This window comes from Helianthus annuus, chromosome 3 (assembly GCF_002127325.2).
Source record: "Helianthus annuus cultivar XRQ/B chromosome 3, HanXRQr2.0-SUNRISE, whole genome shotgun sequence".
NCBI lineage: Eukaryota > Viridiplantae > Streptophyta > Magnoliopsida > Asterales > Asteraceae > Helianthus > Helianthus annuus.
In genome coordinates, this window is record NC_035435.2 from 165474107 (window position 1) to 165487643 (window position 13537).

The 13537-nt window shown below is 35.6% G+C and overlaps 1 protein-coding gene across 2 annotated transcripts; it reads left to right on the top strand.

Annotated features, from left to right (window-relative positions):
* Positions 1-670: 670 nt before the first annotated feature.
* Positions 671-4571, top strand: LOC110930608 (probable LRR receptor-like serine/threonine-protein kinase At4g29180). 2 transcript variants are annotated; one of them, XM_035987707.1, is made up of 8 exons: positions 671-1146; positions 1288-1363; positions 1505-1552; positions 1832-1934; positions 2307-2369; positions 2930-3119; positions 3990-4069; positions 4191-4571. In XM_035987707.1, exons 4-8 carry the CDS (start codon positions 1844-1846, stop codon positions 4328-4330), a joined length of 564 nt encoding a protein of 187 aa, XP_035843600.1. In that variant the 5' UTR covers positions 671-1146; positions 1288-1363; positions 1505-1552; positions 1832-1843; the 3' UTR covers positions 4331-4571. The 2 variants fall into 2 exon arrangements, with proteins under 2 accessions (XP_035843600.1, XP_035843601.1); XM_035987708.1 differs by having other exon boundaries at positions 4145-4567.
* Positions 4572-13537: the final 8966 nt, after the last annotated feature.

Sequence of the window (13537 nt, forward strand, 5' to 3'; positions counted from 1 at the left end):
AGTTCAACTCTCATACACATCCGTTGCGCCTAAGACGTGCTAGTGTTATTTGAGATAGAAAATTTCATATGGGACAGTATCTTTACAGTAGACAAAATGATGTGGATTCGCCTAAGGTTGGAGGGGGCGCTACGTGTTGGGACTATGCAATCACCGTGAAACACCGCGCTACGTGATGGTCACGTCTGTAATGGATGATGCAATTATTTAAATTTTATTATTTTCGTATTTCCTTGTTTGCCTTTCTATTATTTTTGTTTTGACAACTGATACATTAGTTTGGAGTAAAGCTTTTGTTTTATCATGAAATAATTTTGTTATTTAAACACATATTTATGCCACGGTAAAATGTAAGGTCAAAAGTGTTGATTATTGTTGATAAATTTATAAATGTCAAAATGATTAAATAAACTGAACCTTTATTCTAAAATGGCAATAAAAACATAAAAATTAGTTAATTAATGTGCACTATATATATATATATTTTTCAATATAAATTGTAATTTAGAGTTTACTAATACACCTTAACATATACCTTTGGTTATCTATATACTATATATAAACATTTCCCATGTCTAAAATAGTCATTTCTAGCCCTAATTTTAAGATGGCAAGTGAAAAGTCAGTTAAAATCCCCCTTTTTTGTTTCATTTTCTTCCATTATTACCCCTCTCCCCTAACAAACCGGCCTCCAACTCATTGTCATTCTCGAATATCAATCACCATGGTTCAATGCGACCTTTCAGTATTTACAATTGAATGGGATCAATTGAGGGGATTGAATGCGAGCCTACGTATCGACTGAGTGTTGAATGCGAGCCTGCATATCGATTGAGTGGGATTGAATGCAAGCCCGGAATTGAATCGTTTCAGAGTAAATGAAGCAGGGTAATTTCTTAACGGAGAGAATTTGACCGTCTCAAGCAATCAAGAAGCCATAAATTTCATAATTCCTTGGAAACCGTTGGAAGATCTTAAAATGGGTACGTATCATGTGCTACATCCCATCGTCTTCTCTGTTTTTCCCAAGCCGACGAAAACTACAGTAACCACCGGAACCAACTATCAAAGTGGTCATGTTTCCCATTTGTTCGGCATCCCGCAAAAGCATGTAAAGGCCATTACACAATGCCCCCTTTAATGTCGGTAAGAAACTGAAACCCTAAACTGATGTTATAACTGTACTATTTTTTGTTTCATTAGTATTTTTGGTTGTTTCCCTGGAATATCTTTGGGCCACCATTTATGTGTATGTATTCATGTATAACCATTTATGTGGTTAATTAGATGTGGAAAAGTGAATGTCTGCTTCAGCGAGGATTTTGGTCAGGAAAGTGGTGGCGCCGACACGATTTTAATGCAGGCAAGTGTGTACTTAAGTGGCTATTTTACAGGTTGTGTCAGTGATTATGTTTGTTTTAAAGGCCGCACGCCAAGTGTTTGTGATATTGCCTGAATGAATGGAATTAGATTGGTTGATTGGTGGTGTGTGTGTTTTGTATAGATGGTCTGAGCATTGGGCTGATCTACAAAAATAGAGAAATCATATACGGTAACTACACGATCTTTGACAACTGATTTTTATTGAGTGAAATATGCTATAGATAACTTATTTTTATTTTATTAACAATGGAATGAGTAATTATGGTTTTATGAAATTAGAAGGACTAAATCTTAAACATATAAAAGGATATACACATAGTTAATCCAAATAAATAAATAGAATGAAAACACATGCACCTAACTCTACAAAATGAAACCAGAACTAATAGATTAAGAATGAGTGCCAGCTGTACATGTAAATTTATAGAAATATATGGTTTAACTGCAGGTTTAGCTCTTCATGAGGGTTCATCATAGGAATTTGGCCTCATTTGTGGGATATTCTCATGATAATAACAGAATGGCGCTTGTATACGAGTACATGGCTAATGGTAACCTCAAAAGTTATATATCAAGTATTGCGTAGTATTTCATTTTGATATTTAACGTTAGAGGTTGTTAAGTGAGTGGGTGTGGGTTTGGTTAAGTTTCAAAGTGGTTCGGGTTGAGAACAACTAAACGTTGAGTGATAACAAAACGTGCCAGATTCATTGACCCATAAACACTTTTTGTTCACCTTTTTAACATCATTAATGTGTTAGATTAGATAAGATTGTCTATATTTTACCCTCCTCATACCCTACCTTAGTTTTGCTATTGGTGGGATTTACTAAGTATGATGATGATGATATATGACACCATTTGAGATAAAACATGACCTAAAACTACTCATGTATGACTATCATTGATTTTGTTTATTGCAGACAGAAATATCCACCCGTTGAAATGGGAAATGAGACTCAAAATTGCGATAGATGCTGCACAAGGTGCATACTTATCTAAACTGTTGAAAACCTTCATTTTTTTTTCATTTCTTACAGTGTGAGACTTCTCTTCCGTCTTCATAATTTTTTTTTTGCATGAATGCGTCAAATTTGAAGATTCATAATTTTTTTTTGCATGAATGCGTCAAATTTGAAGATATTTTGAGTATATTGACAATAGTCCAATTCATATTAACAGCTTAATGTTTTCATTTTTTGGTCCTGGAAAGAAATAAAGATATGATAGGTCAGATTTACATAATTGAAGGTGGGACCCACAAAAGCTTTTGTATTGTCAATGTTGTGACCAATGTACCATTGGACAAATGCTTTTGAATTTTTTTTTTTTTTTTGGTTTATGACACAATTTGTGTTTGGGGTTGTATATCGATTATTTGAGTGAAATAAGTTGATAACAATTTGAAGTTGCTTGTAAAGATGCAGTTTTAACAATTTGAAAATGATGTCATAGTGGGTCCTATGTTTGTGTATACGAGAAATGGGGACCCGTGATATAAAAATAACAAAAAGTAATGTAACTGAACGAACCTCTTGGATTACAGGATTGGAATACTTACACCACGGTTGCAGACCGACTATAATTCATAGAGATGTAAAATCAGCCAACATCCTTCTTAGTGAAAATTTGGATGCTAAAATGGCGGATTTTGGTCTTTCAAAGGGTCTCCTTGATGATCAAACTACTCATATTTTGACGGACGTTATTGGTACATCCGGTTATCTTGATCCAGAGTAAGCACTTATAATATCTACAAAATGTACATCTTCTTTTTTGTGTAGGTGAGGGTTAATGATTTGATTTATTATCTTATATTAGAAGATATCTTTGTAAGCTACAAAAGTTAGCTAGACATGAATGGCCTAAACACGTTGAGAGTCCCCCAAAAGTAAAATTTTATCGCATACACTCATCGAAATCACTTGAACAAATTGGATCATTATTAGAATTAGAAAGGAGTAAAACTGAGGGGTGATTGTGCACATATAAAAAGGTTTAAGGGCTAAAAATGTAACTTTTTTCTTATCTTATTAGCATATGTTGCACATAAGATATCATTTCCCCTGTACTAATATAGTGTTTCTTGTCATATTAACACATTAGTTATATACGTAAAAGGTTTAAAGTGATACGGCCGAAAAAGCATTTAGGGTCAACCTAACCCGACCATCCTATAAATATGATCCATTTTGGTATGTTAGTCAACCCGCAAAATGCTTATTCATCCACCTACATTGGTATTTATAAAGTTAAATGGAATTATTATGACCTTTAAGAACTAATGATCAATTTGCATCCATAAAGGTACCCCAGGTCTCACAATTTGAATGAAAAGAGTGATGTATACAATTTTGGGATCCTTCTTCTAGAGCTAATCACGGGCCATTTGACTTTTTTTTTCAAACTACAGTTTTGCCTGGTTTTACCTGGTCTATCATTTTCTTTTTCTTTAAAAGAAAACATTTAGTCTGTTGTAAAAGGCTTACTTCTGCCTCATTGAGCAGCTTCTGGTAAGGCTCATAGGTAAATCGGACAATATTGGTTGGTACGAGAGACAAGGTGTCACAAGTAAATCTTCTCATAAATTTCTGATCTCTTTACAGTGAGAAGAAGATTCGGGTGGTTATATGCATCAATTCAGTTCACTTTTGTGGTAGTCTTCGCGCATATTTTCTACAATGTGGTAAGTAGCCCACAAAGTTCATTCGCACACACATGAAAACACACTCACTATGTATCTTTCGAATGTCGTGCTCAGGCTCATGTGCAGCCTGTTTTGTCGATCCTGCTTGCAACATTTGTAGGGTGTGGGGTTGCAGTGTGTGGTAGCTTGATTGTTGTCGAGATAATAAGATTAGAAAGACGACGGAAACATGACAGTGACACTTCAGATCAGCAAATGACATCCACGAATCGTTTTATATCCGCAACCAAGACACACTAAAATTGCATCCTCGTCTTTTCATGTTGTTCCTCCACTAATAATTGAAACTGGGAACAGAGAAGCTGACAGAGGTAGGTAAGTTTGGGATCTTTCTTTCTTACATAAGGAAAGATGATTAATGTGATGACCCTGTAGTTTTAATTAAGACGAGAACGTAGTGCAAAAGTATAGATCAGTGATTCAGTATATGATGAACAATATTAAAAAGTTTATTCTAAATTCAATTTATTTATGTATTGTGTTTTCTTATCTATACTAAAGTCTTGTAACCATTTAAAAATTGATTATCAATGACTCATTATAGACTCTTGTGAAACTTTTGGATGGATTTATAGTTTCTTTTAATTTGGAGATATCATTTTCAAAATTAACTTAATAGAAGTTTTCGAGTATGAGCAAACGGGTCTTTTAAATGCTTTAGATAGAAATATCAGTTTTCAATGAAAAAAATCTCATTAAGAATATTAGGAATACCTGATACAATGATAGCGGCTTCGGACACCAACGAGATAATCTTTATCGTTTTAACTTTTAAGGTTTGAATTATGTTCCCATCCCGTATTGTTCACTCCGCTGCAACGCGCGGGTTCCCCACTAGTACTAATATAGTGTAGTAGCTACGTACCAAACTGGCCCTACGGTTTATTAAGGTTGTATAACGTGTAACTTCCGGTTTTATATATTGAAAAAACTCTACTCAATGGTGTGACTTCCGTAATTGAGCCTACTTTAAAATATAAAATTCATTATGAGAACATACAATAATATAATATTTTTAATTAATTAATACATCCAATGTGCAGGCCATCCACTCCTCCTTTAACTAAGTGAATGAAATATATGTGCTTTGATTAAAAAAAGATATCTATTATCAATGTTATTTGACTATATGTTATAACAATGGGTGTTGCAATATGATTAAAAAAAGATATTTATTATGAATGTTATTTGACTATTTGTTATAACAACTTGAAAAGTGTTCATCCCCAATTGGAATTTCCTTCCAAACTTTTCCTTTGGTAATTCGTTGGTGTATATCGGTCTAACCACAAGGCAATTTTCCACGGGTATTCACCAACCAATAACCAACTATTTACTTTCATTTGCATTTTTTGGTGGTGTTAATGCTTGACGTTGGAAATCCCTTGGTAAATATCAACGGATTTGATCCGTTGATGATACTCATTTTTCTAGTAGTAAGCGGTTTGTGATTCTAGTCTCATAGTAAGTATTAATGTAGATTTACACGGTGTAAGAGTTAACCGTTAGATATAATTAAAATGGGTGTTGCAATATCCAGAATTATAATGAACTAGTGTTGTCTTTGTAATCGAAATCCGACCCATAACAGAAGTCACCCGGACCTGAAGTAGACGAAACACAAAGAACCCGTAATTGATAACTGTAAACCCGAACCCAAATATAGTTGTACATAACAAACATATTTATGGTTTAAATATTAAGCCCAATTACTTAATTTTTAATAATAGACTTTAAATCTCTAAAGGTTCATGTTTAATTTAAAAAAAAATTAATTTAATAACTATTATATGCTCATGTCCTATAAGTTATGTTAAATAGTCTAACCTAAATTTGACAAAAAAGCCGCTTGATTTTGTAGATTGTATATCGTATACGAAGAAAGAATTAGAATTGAACAATCACAAGGAAGGGATGCGAGTTGAGGTCATCAAACATACAACATCAAGCAAAACAACAAATCGATTAATTCTTTTTCTGACTAATCAATTATTAATTTCGAATTTTGATTGAAACCGAGCCAAATTAGAAAAGATGTATATAGCAACTATAAATTGTATTTTTTTTTATGTATTTCAAATGACTTTGTATTTTTATTATGTGTTTTTTAATGATACTGTACTTCTATTAGACCATGTGTAGTGGGGTATTATAGGGCAAAAAAAACGCCCCCTTCCCCATTACATAGGGCATTATAGGGCATTATTTTTGAAAAAAAAAATTGGTGGGGCATTATATATAAAACGCTAACATGGTTTGTGGAATGGTTGACTGGGTTAGACCCACCAATGAGAAAATAGTTTGCTTTTTTTTTTTTTTTGTTTAATGATTGGAAGGGGCATTATCATGCATTATTCCCACTACGCCACTTTTACAATAACGCCCCATGTTGACTGGACTGCCACGTGTCGAATAATGCCCCATGGTAGGGGCATTATTTTGTTTAACCACTACACATGGTCTTATGATATTGGCTTTTATGATGTGATTCGGCGTGACCCGGTCATAAAATCTTGAATCCAGGTTATTATAGACCCGAGTATTGTAAAAAGATGATACTATAGAAGAAGTTTCATGGCTCCGCCACTAATATATAAAAGATGTTGTGGCCATTGATGAATTAAAATTGTTGGTATTTAAAATGCACACCTGTGGGTAGATTATAACATTAAAATAGGGCATTCAGTTGGTCATCAAATACATAACAATAAAAAGCTAGTCTTGTCATATATTGTCCAGTCATATTGAATGTTTGAGTGATTGAGTCCATTTATGGGATTAATTGTTTGTCATCCGTTCCAACAGAATCCAGTCTTTGAAATGAATTAATGGTGCAAGATATGGTCCATGTAAATGAAATCAGGATGCAAACGTTTGAAACTTATTAGAAGATCGAGGCGACCCTCTACAAATTATGAAAATATAATTACATTATCTCTTCTCTAACAAACTTATCATTCAAATATTTGGTAGAAAATAAAATCTTAAAAAGTCTATGAAGAGTGAGTCATTTATCAAGTCAAATAACTAAATTAGGTTGACACTTTGACAATTTCATAACTAAATGGAAGTTGGTTATGACTGTGAGAGAAATAAACGCAATTGTTTTAACTCAAAGTAGTTTTTATATACCTCATTGTTTGTTTTTAAAATATATAATATAATGTCGAGAAATTTTTTGTCTTTAATTATGTACTATAGATTGTTGCCATAGTCGCACGTTGCGGCGACGGCATCTTAGTTGCTTATAGATGTGACATGTTATGTGATGCATTAATCATATAAGGCGTTTTGATGATTCCGATCTAACTAAGTGTAACCTATATAAGCATTGCGCGCATTTGCGGCTACGGTGTACGATGATGACATTAATGTGTGGTGTCTGCACGTGACATTACGCGTTTTTGACTTTGTCACCCTCGTTACGTTTGTGACTTTAACGTGATTAGACATAGATAAAAAAGGGTATGTTTCGTTCGTTGCGGTGTAGAATCATGAAAGTAATTTAAATAGCGATGTAAAGTCTCAAAAGTAATTTAGTCATTAACGTGGTTAGACATAAATAAAAAAAATGATAACAATCCGTCGGACACTGCAGTGTCAAGTTAAAGATGATGTAACTTACCTAAAGAATAAGGGGTGTAGGTTTCAATTTAGAAAATGTAGAGACCAACCTTTATTTTTATGATATATTAAATAAATAAATTTATTTATAATTATGTGTAATAATTAGTTTTAGCAAGTCAAATATGAGTATTATCTCGAGAAAAAGATTATAGTTAAAGGAAAATATCATCACATGAATTAAAACACTGTTTACAAAAATGAAAGGGCCATGTATCGAACTACTGACCTCATCTTTATAATGCGACACACAAACCACCAAAGCACATTGCCATTTAGTTTTTATTTACACAAAAATCAATTATATATAAGCAATGGCGGTGGCTGTGGCCACCGACCTTTTGTTTTAATATTGTACAAGTGTTAAAAATTGGGACTTAAAACGTTATAAAATGAGCGGTTAAGGACTCAGGTCGTTAAACTTTTTGATTTTGGATTCAAGTGGTTAAAATTAAAACATTGGGACTAAAAAATTAATTTATTCCAATTAAAATAAGAAAAATATCAAAGTAACCAACATATGCTATTTTAGTATTAGGTAGTGTTTGGTACGTAGGAATGAGAGGTGGAATTGAATGAATGATTACGAGGGAATGAAAAAAAAGAGTGTTTGGTTGGTCAATGGAATGGAATCATCCATTCAAAAAGGCATTCCATTCCCTCAAAATCATTTATTCCACTCCCCATGTTATTTTTACATTTCATCCCCTCTTGCACCATTCATCAACAACACCACAACCCACGACCTTCGCCACAACCCACCACCACCACCACCACCCACCACCGACGCCATCGCTGCCACCCGCCACCACCTCACCCCGACAGCCACCGTCGCCGCCGCCGCCACCCACTCGCCACCGTTATCACCCACTGCTGCGACCAACCGCCAACGCCACTCGTTGTCGCCGCCCACCACCATCGTCGACGCCACCACCACCGCCACCACCAACTGCCGCCGCCACCAACCGCAACCTTTGCTGCCACCCACCACCAACGGCCACCTTGTCGCCACCACCCCTTGTCATCACCGCCGCACCACCACTCGCCGCCACCACCACCACCCATCGCCGCCGCCGACACCCACCACCGCCACCTATAACCACCCACAATCACTACCATCGACCACCACCACTCACCGCTAATTTTATTACTCTGTTTTTCTTGCCTACCGAACAATACACAATAATAGTAATGATCCATTGCATTCCCTCGTCCATTCCATTACCTCATCCATTCCATTCCTTTGTCCATTCCATTACCCCATAACAAACAGACCCTTAGTACTTGTTAGCTAATTAAAATAAGAAAAATATCAAAACAACTAACATATTTTAGTTTAGTATTAGTACTTATCAACAATGAAAAAGAACTGACTCAACTACATGTTTCTACAATGGAGGCTAGAGATTCGAACGGTGAGAGGGGCACTCCCCTCTTAGGGGAGTCCCCTCTCTTACGCACACCCAATCAGGTTATGCCACGTCAACTCCCCTCACACCCCGATTTGATGACGGCACTCCCCTCTTAGGTGACTTGTTTTTTTTATTAAAAAAAAGGAAAATACTTGATTGGTTGTTACAAGCTATGGGCCCACCATCTCCTCTCTCTTCATGCGGTGACTCCTCCCCGATCCAACTCCCCGATTTGGGTCCCCGCAGGGATGGCGGCGGTGTTCAGGCTCGGGAAATGGGGTCACCGATCCGCCTCCCCGTTGGTGCCCCGCTCACCCTAAAACAAAAAAGAGGTTGGTAGTAAAGACTGAAAAAAAGAGGGGCATATATGAAAAAAAGGAGGGGCATATATGAAAAATGCATCCACCTTTAAGTTTAAGATTTTATAAATTTATATATAGTATTAAAGAGTCTTTATATACTCCATAAAAAGACAAAACAAGTTTTTTTTTTTTGAACGGCCAACGAATCCTCCAAATGGGTTACTGGCGAAATTCACCACATCGGGATACACTCGCCTTCCGAACCGGGGAAAACCCTCACCTAGGGCCGAAGCCCGTGAACACTCGCCCGAAGGCACGACAGTGCGGTGAGGTAAAACCCGCTCAGTTCAAGGATCGAACTAGCGATCGCCGCCTACTCGCCTAGTCTCCCATCATCACCAGGTGCCGCAGAAACTAAATGCTAGGGGTAGGAATTGAACTTGGGTCACTTGGAACACAAGGTCTCTCCCTTACCACTCCACCACTAGCTCATTGGCAAAAGACAAAAGACAAGACAAAACAAGTTGCTAGACCTTTTTACGTTTTGACTTTTCTTTTCTTTAAAGTTTTTAAGTTTTTGACCTTTTTTTTTACATTTTCATTTCTTTTCTTTAAAGTTTTGAACCAACAAAAAAGACCCTTATACTTTCAAGTTTTTTTCATTTTACACCCTTAATTTTTTGATATGAAATACTATTAACCTTTATCTTTAAGTAAGTTGCACATTCACTTCTAACTTTCAGTAATTGACAAATTTGACCTTCTTAATCGTTTCTACTTAATAACTTGACACCTTCTTTGGTTTAAATGACTTTTACGACTTTACAGCGTAACGTGGACAAATTATTATACCTTTTTTTATCTATGTTCTACTTATTTTGTGTACGTTTGTAAACTGTATTTGAAAGCAAGTCGAATCAAATATACTACGTTTTGATTCGATGGCGATGTAATTTTTTTAAGTAAAGAGTCAGGTCAAATATATAGTATAAATACGAGTTACTTTAACTTTAGACGCCGCCGCAACGCGCGGCGGGTCAAAATCCTAGTATATTATACAAGTAGTTTAAAATAAAGACATGTTATCAAAATATGTGTTAATCACTTGCAGGAAAGATAGAAAAAAACGTGACTTAAAGCTTGTAATGGAGTCTCATGAAAATGTTGAAAACCGTCGGTCGATTCTACTAGAACGCAAACAGAAATGTTGTAGGAAGTGGAATTGGCACGTTAACTTTTATGTTGTTTTTTTAATCTTTTTTTATTTTGTTTTTTTCTACATTTTATTTTTAACTTTTATATGTAATATGATACATACAATACAATACCATACGATATGATTTCATATAATATGATACATACCATTCAACACAATGTGATATGATATGATATGATATGATATGATATGATATGATATGATATGATATGATATGATATGATATGATATGATATGATATGATATGATATAGTAACATACAACATAATAACAAACAATGATTATTGATATTATTCATTTTTGGCAAATTGTAAATAAGGCAAGAATTTATATCATAAAATTAGAAAAATGTTAATTCCACGGCAACTCAACATAATTTGTTTTTAAAACCCACTTCAAAATTAGTTCTTTCGATCATAATTCCATTGCCTTTAGGTTTGGTCTAAATTTTCGTGTTGTTCATTAATCAAGTGTTTTTCAACGGTGCCGTTTAGGTGTCTCTTTAGTTTAGTATATGAAGCTAGTTTATTTATGATATGATCACTGTTGGAGTTGATTGACGCCACACATAAATACGTACAACACCACAAAAAAAAATGTTAGACTTAACACGCGAAGGCCACAAATGATATAAAGACTATTTGTACTAATTACAGTTAACACACACTATTTGTAATAATTACAGTTAGTTAGTATGGAGGGTTTAAAAAAGTTTTAAAAACTGTAAACTACCATCAAGCTTTAAACAAAAATATTTTATGTATGATCAATGGTTTAAATTATTGTACAACAAATTGTGCAAATCATAAAGGGAAACAGGTAGCATTGATGATCAGATCAAATGGTGATATGGGCTCTTGCTTGGTAGCCCAAAAGAAGAATCTGAAATTAATGAACAAAATATGCTGTAAAAATATGATGTGCTCTTGTTTGATTTAATGAAAATTTATTCTTAATTAATTAAGATTATATGTCTGATGTTCGTTTCAAATGAATAATCCGAGAAAAAATGTCACTTAAGAACATGTTTATATACAATCATAATCAAACAATGTAGGAATCTCATAAAATACACTCTTTTGTAAACCGAGGTGCTACAGTCCAGCATAATTTGAACAATTAGAAGACAATACCATTCACAATTAGATGCAACCTTATTCCATATCCACATAAACAAACACCCAACTAATTTTCGAACTCATTGATGTCCTTCTGAGCCTCACTGTTTTCGGGGCTATTTCCTCGAGCTTTCATTTTGCTGTAGAATAGGCCTCGTCACAACTAAGGCGAGCTGTACTTCCATCAACATCATGTTGGGCTTCTTCAAAAGCTCCCTGTTGACTCCATTGTATCTTTCTTCGGCCTCGGAAAACTCTGAGGCTGCTTCGTTGTGCGCGGTTATTGTATCAAAAGCAGATTGCGGCTTCTGTTTGACTAGAGCTTCTATGTGGCAACGTTGACGGATGACAGAATGAGCGGCTTCGTACACCGGTGTACAAGTGATAAATTACGCTCATAATGACGTATTCCACACCCAATTACTGACTCATCCCATGCAATCAAAGAGTGACACCTTGCATTAAGGACATGAAAACGCACCAGAAGTCATGCTTGCAATGACATGCGACATCTTCTACAACACCCAAATTAATTACCCTATGAACGATCAACATGTTATGAACCGATTCCAATACGCCGACCAAAGATCAAGCATAGATTACAGCAAAAACATATTGAAAAGACAAAATTCAGAAACTTTTGTCAGGTCAGGATTTTTTTGCTTAAATAGATTAAAGATCGATCTATCAAGGTTGAGGCAAGTAGCAAAAGGGAAAACAAAAAGACTATGATTTTGAAATGTATGAAACAGTTTTGATTGAGAAATCGATATCCAATTGAAATGAACTAACAGAAAGATTCAGCCATTACAAGCGCCGCTGATGAATGAAATTGAGAGTGCATCTCAGATCCCCACCCTCAAACCCTATTTATAGAAAGTGGGGGTGCCCCATAACCCTAATCTAACCTCACATATTTTCAAATAACCCCAGTAATTATAAGCAAATACACTTTAACTCTTTAAATACAAAATTACGTCCCTGGGAACATCCAGATGTTAATAATTTGGCACGGCAAATGATCCGCAGACCAACTGATTTGGGGGGAGGTGGGAAGGTTAACCCACTTATGTGGGGTTCCTGACTGGGAGGTCCCAGGGTCGAATTTTGCGGAGGGCGAACTGTGGCATCGGTTCAAACAGGAAAATAATATGCCAACCGCGGGATTCCTACTAGTGACCTTGGTGATCAAAGGCCAAAGGCCTTACCGGGTAATCTTGCAGTCCAAAAAAAATTGTTGGTGCACATGTGTCTGTACTTTGTCTGTATTCGGTCATGATGTAAAACGATGTCTTTGTTAGTCCTGTAAGTTTGACCAAGTCAACCATCCTCCTGGTTTGACTTGGACAGACAGTTGGTATATGGTTGTAAACTGTCTTGTGTCGAAGGATAAGACATCGAAGGATTGTGTATATCCTTCGATGAGCTCGAAAGATATTATTCGATGGATACAGATGGACTTCGAAGGATATGCCATCCTTCGAAGTATATGTGGATCCTTCGATGGCTTTGTGATCGACAGATGATCTTTCGATCAGTCTGTTTGATCCTTCGATCATACAACCTGTGTTGGGTATATATACCCATGTAGTGTGTTCACCTCATTTCAGAGACAGAAGCAAGACAGAAAGATAGACACCAGCAACACTTGAGAGACACTTCTGTCAAGAACACACACACTTAGAGAGTTTGCAAAACAGATTTGTAAACATTGAGCTTGTAACCGAACCTTTCATACGTATTAATACAAGTGGTGTTAATCGGTGAACATTGTG

What these genes read in the sequence shown, in the direction of transcription:
- LOC110930608 (XM_035987707.1), top strand. Translation starts at nt 1,844, where the DNA reads ATGAGGGTTCATCATAGGAATTTGGCCTCATTTGTGGGATATTCTCAT. An exon ending in TCCGGTTATCTTGATCCAGA is followed by an intron (nt 3,120 to 3,989) that starts GTAAGCACTTAT and finishes ATCTCTTTACAG; the next exon opens with TGAGAAGAAGATTCGGGTGG. An exon ending in CGCATATTTTCTACAATGTG is followed by an intron (nt 4,070 to 4,190) that starts GTAAGTAGCCCA and finishes CAACATTTGTAG; the next exon opens with GGTGTGGGGTTGCAGTGTGT.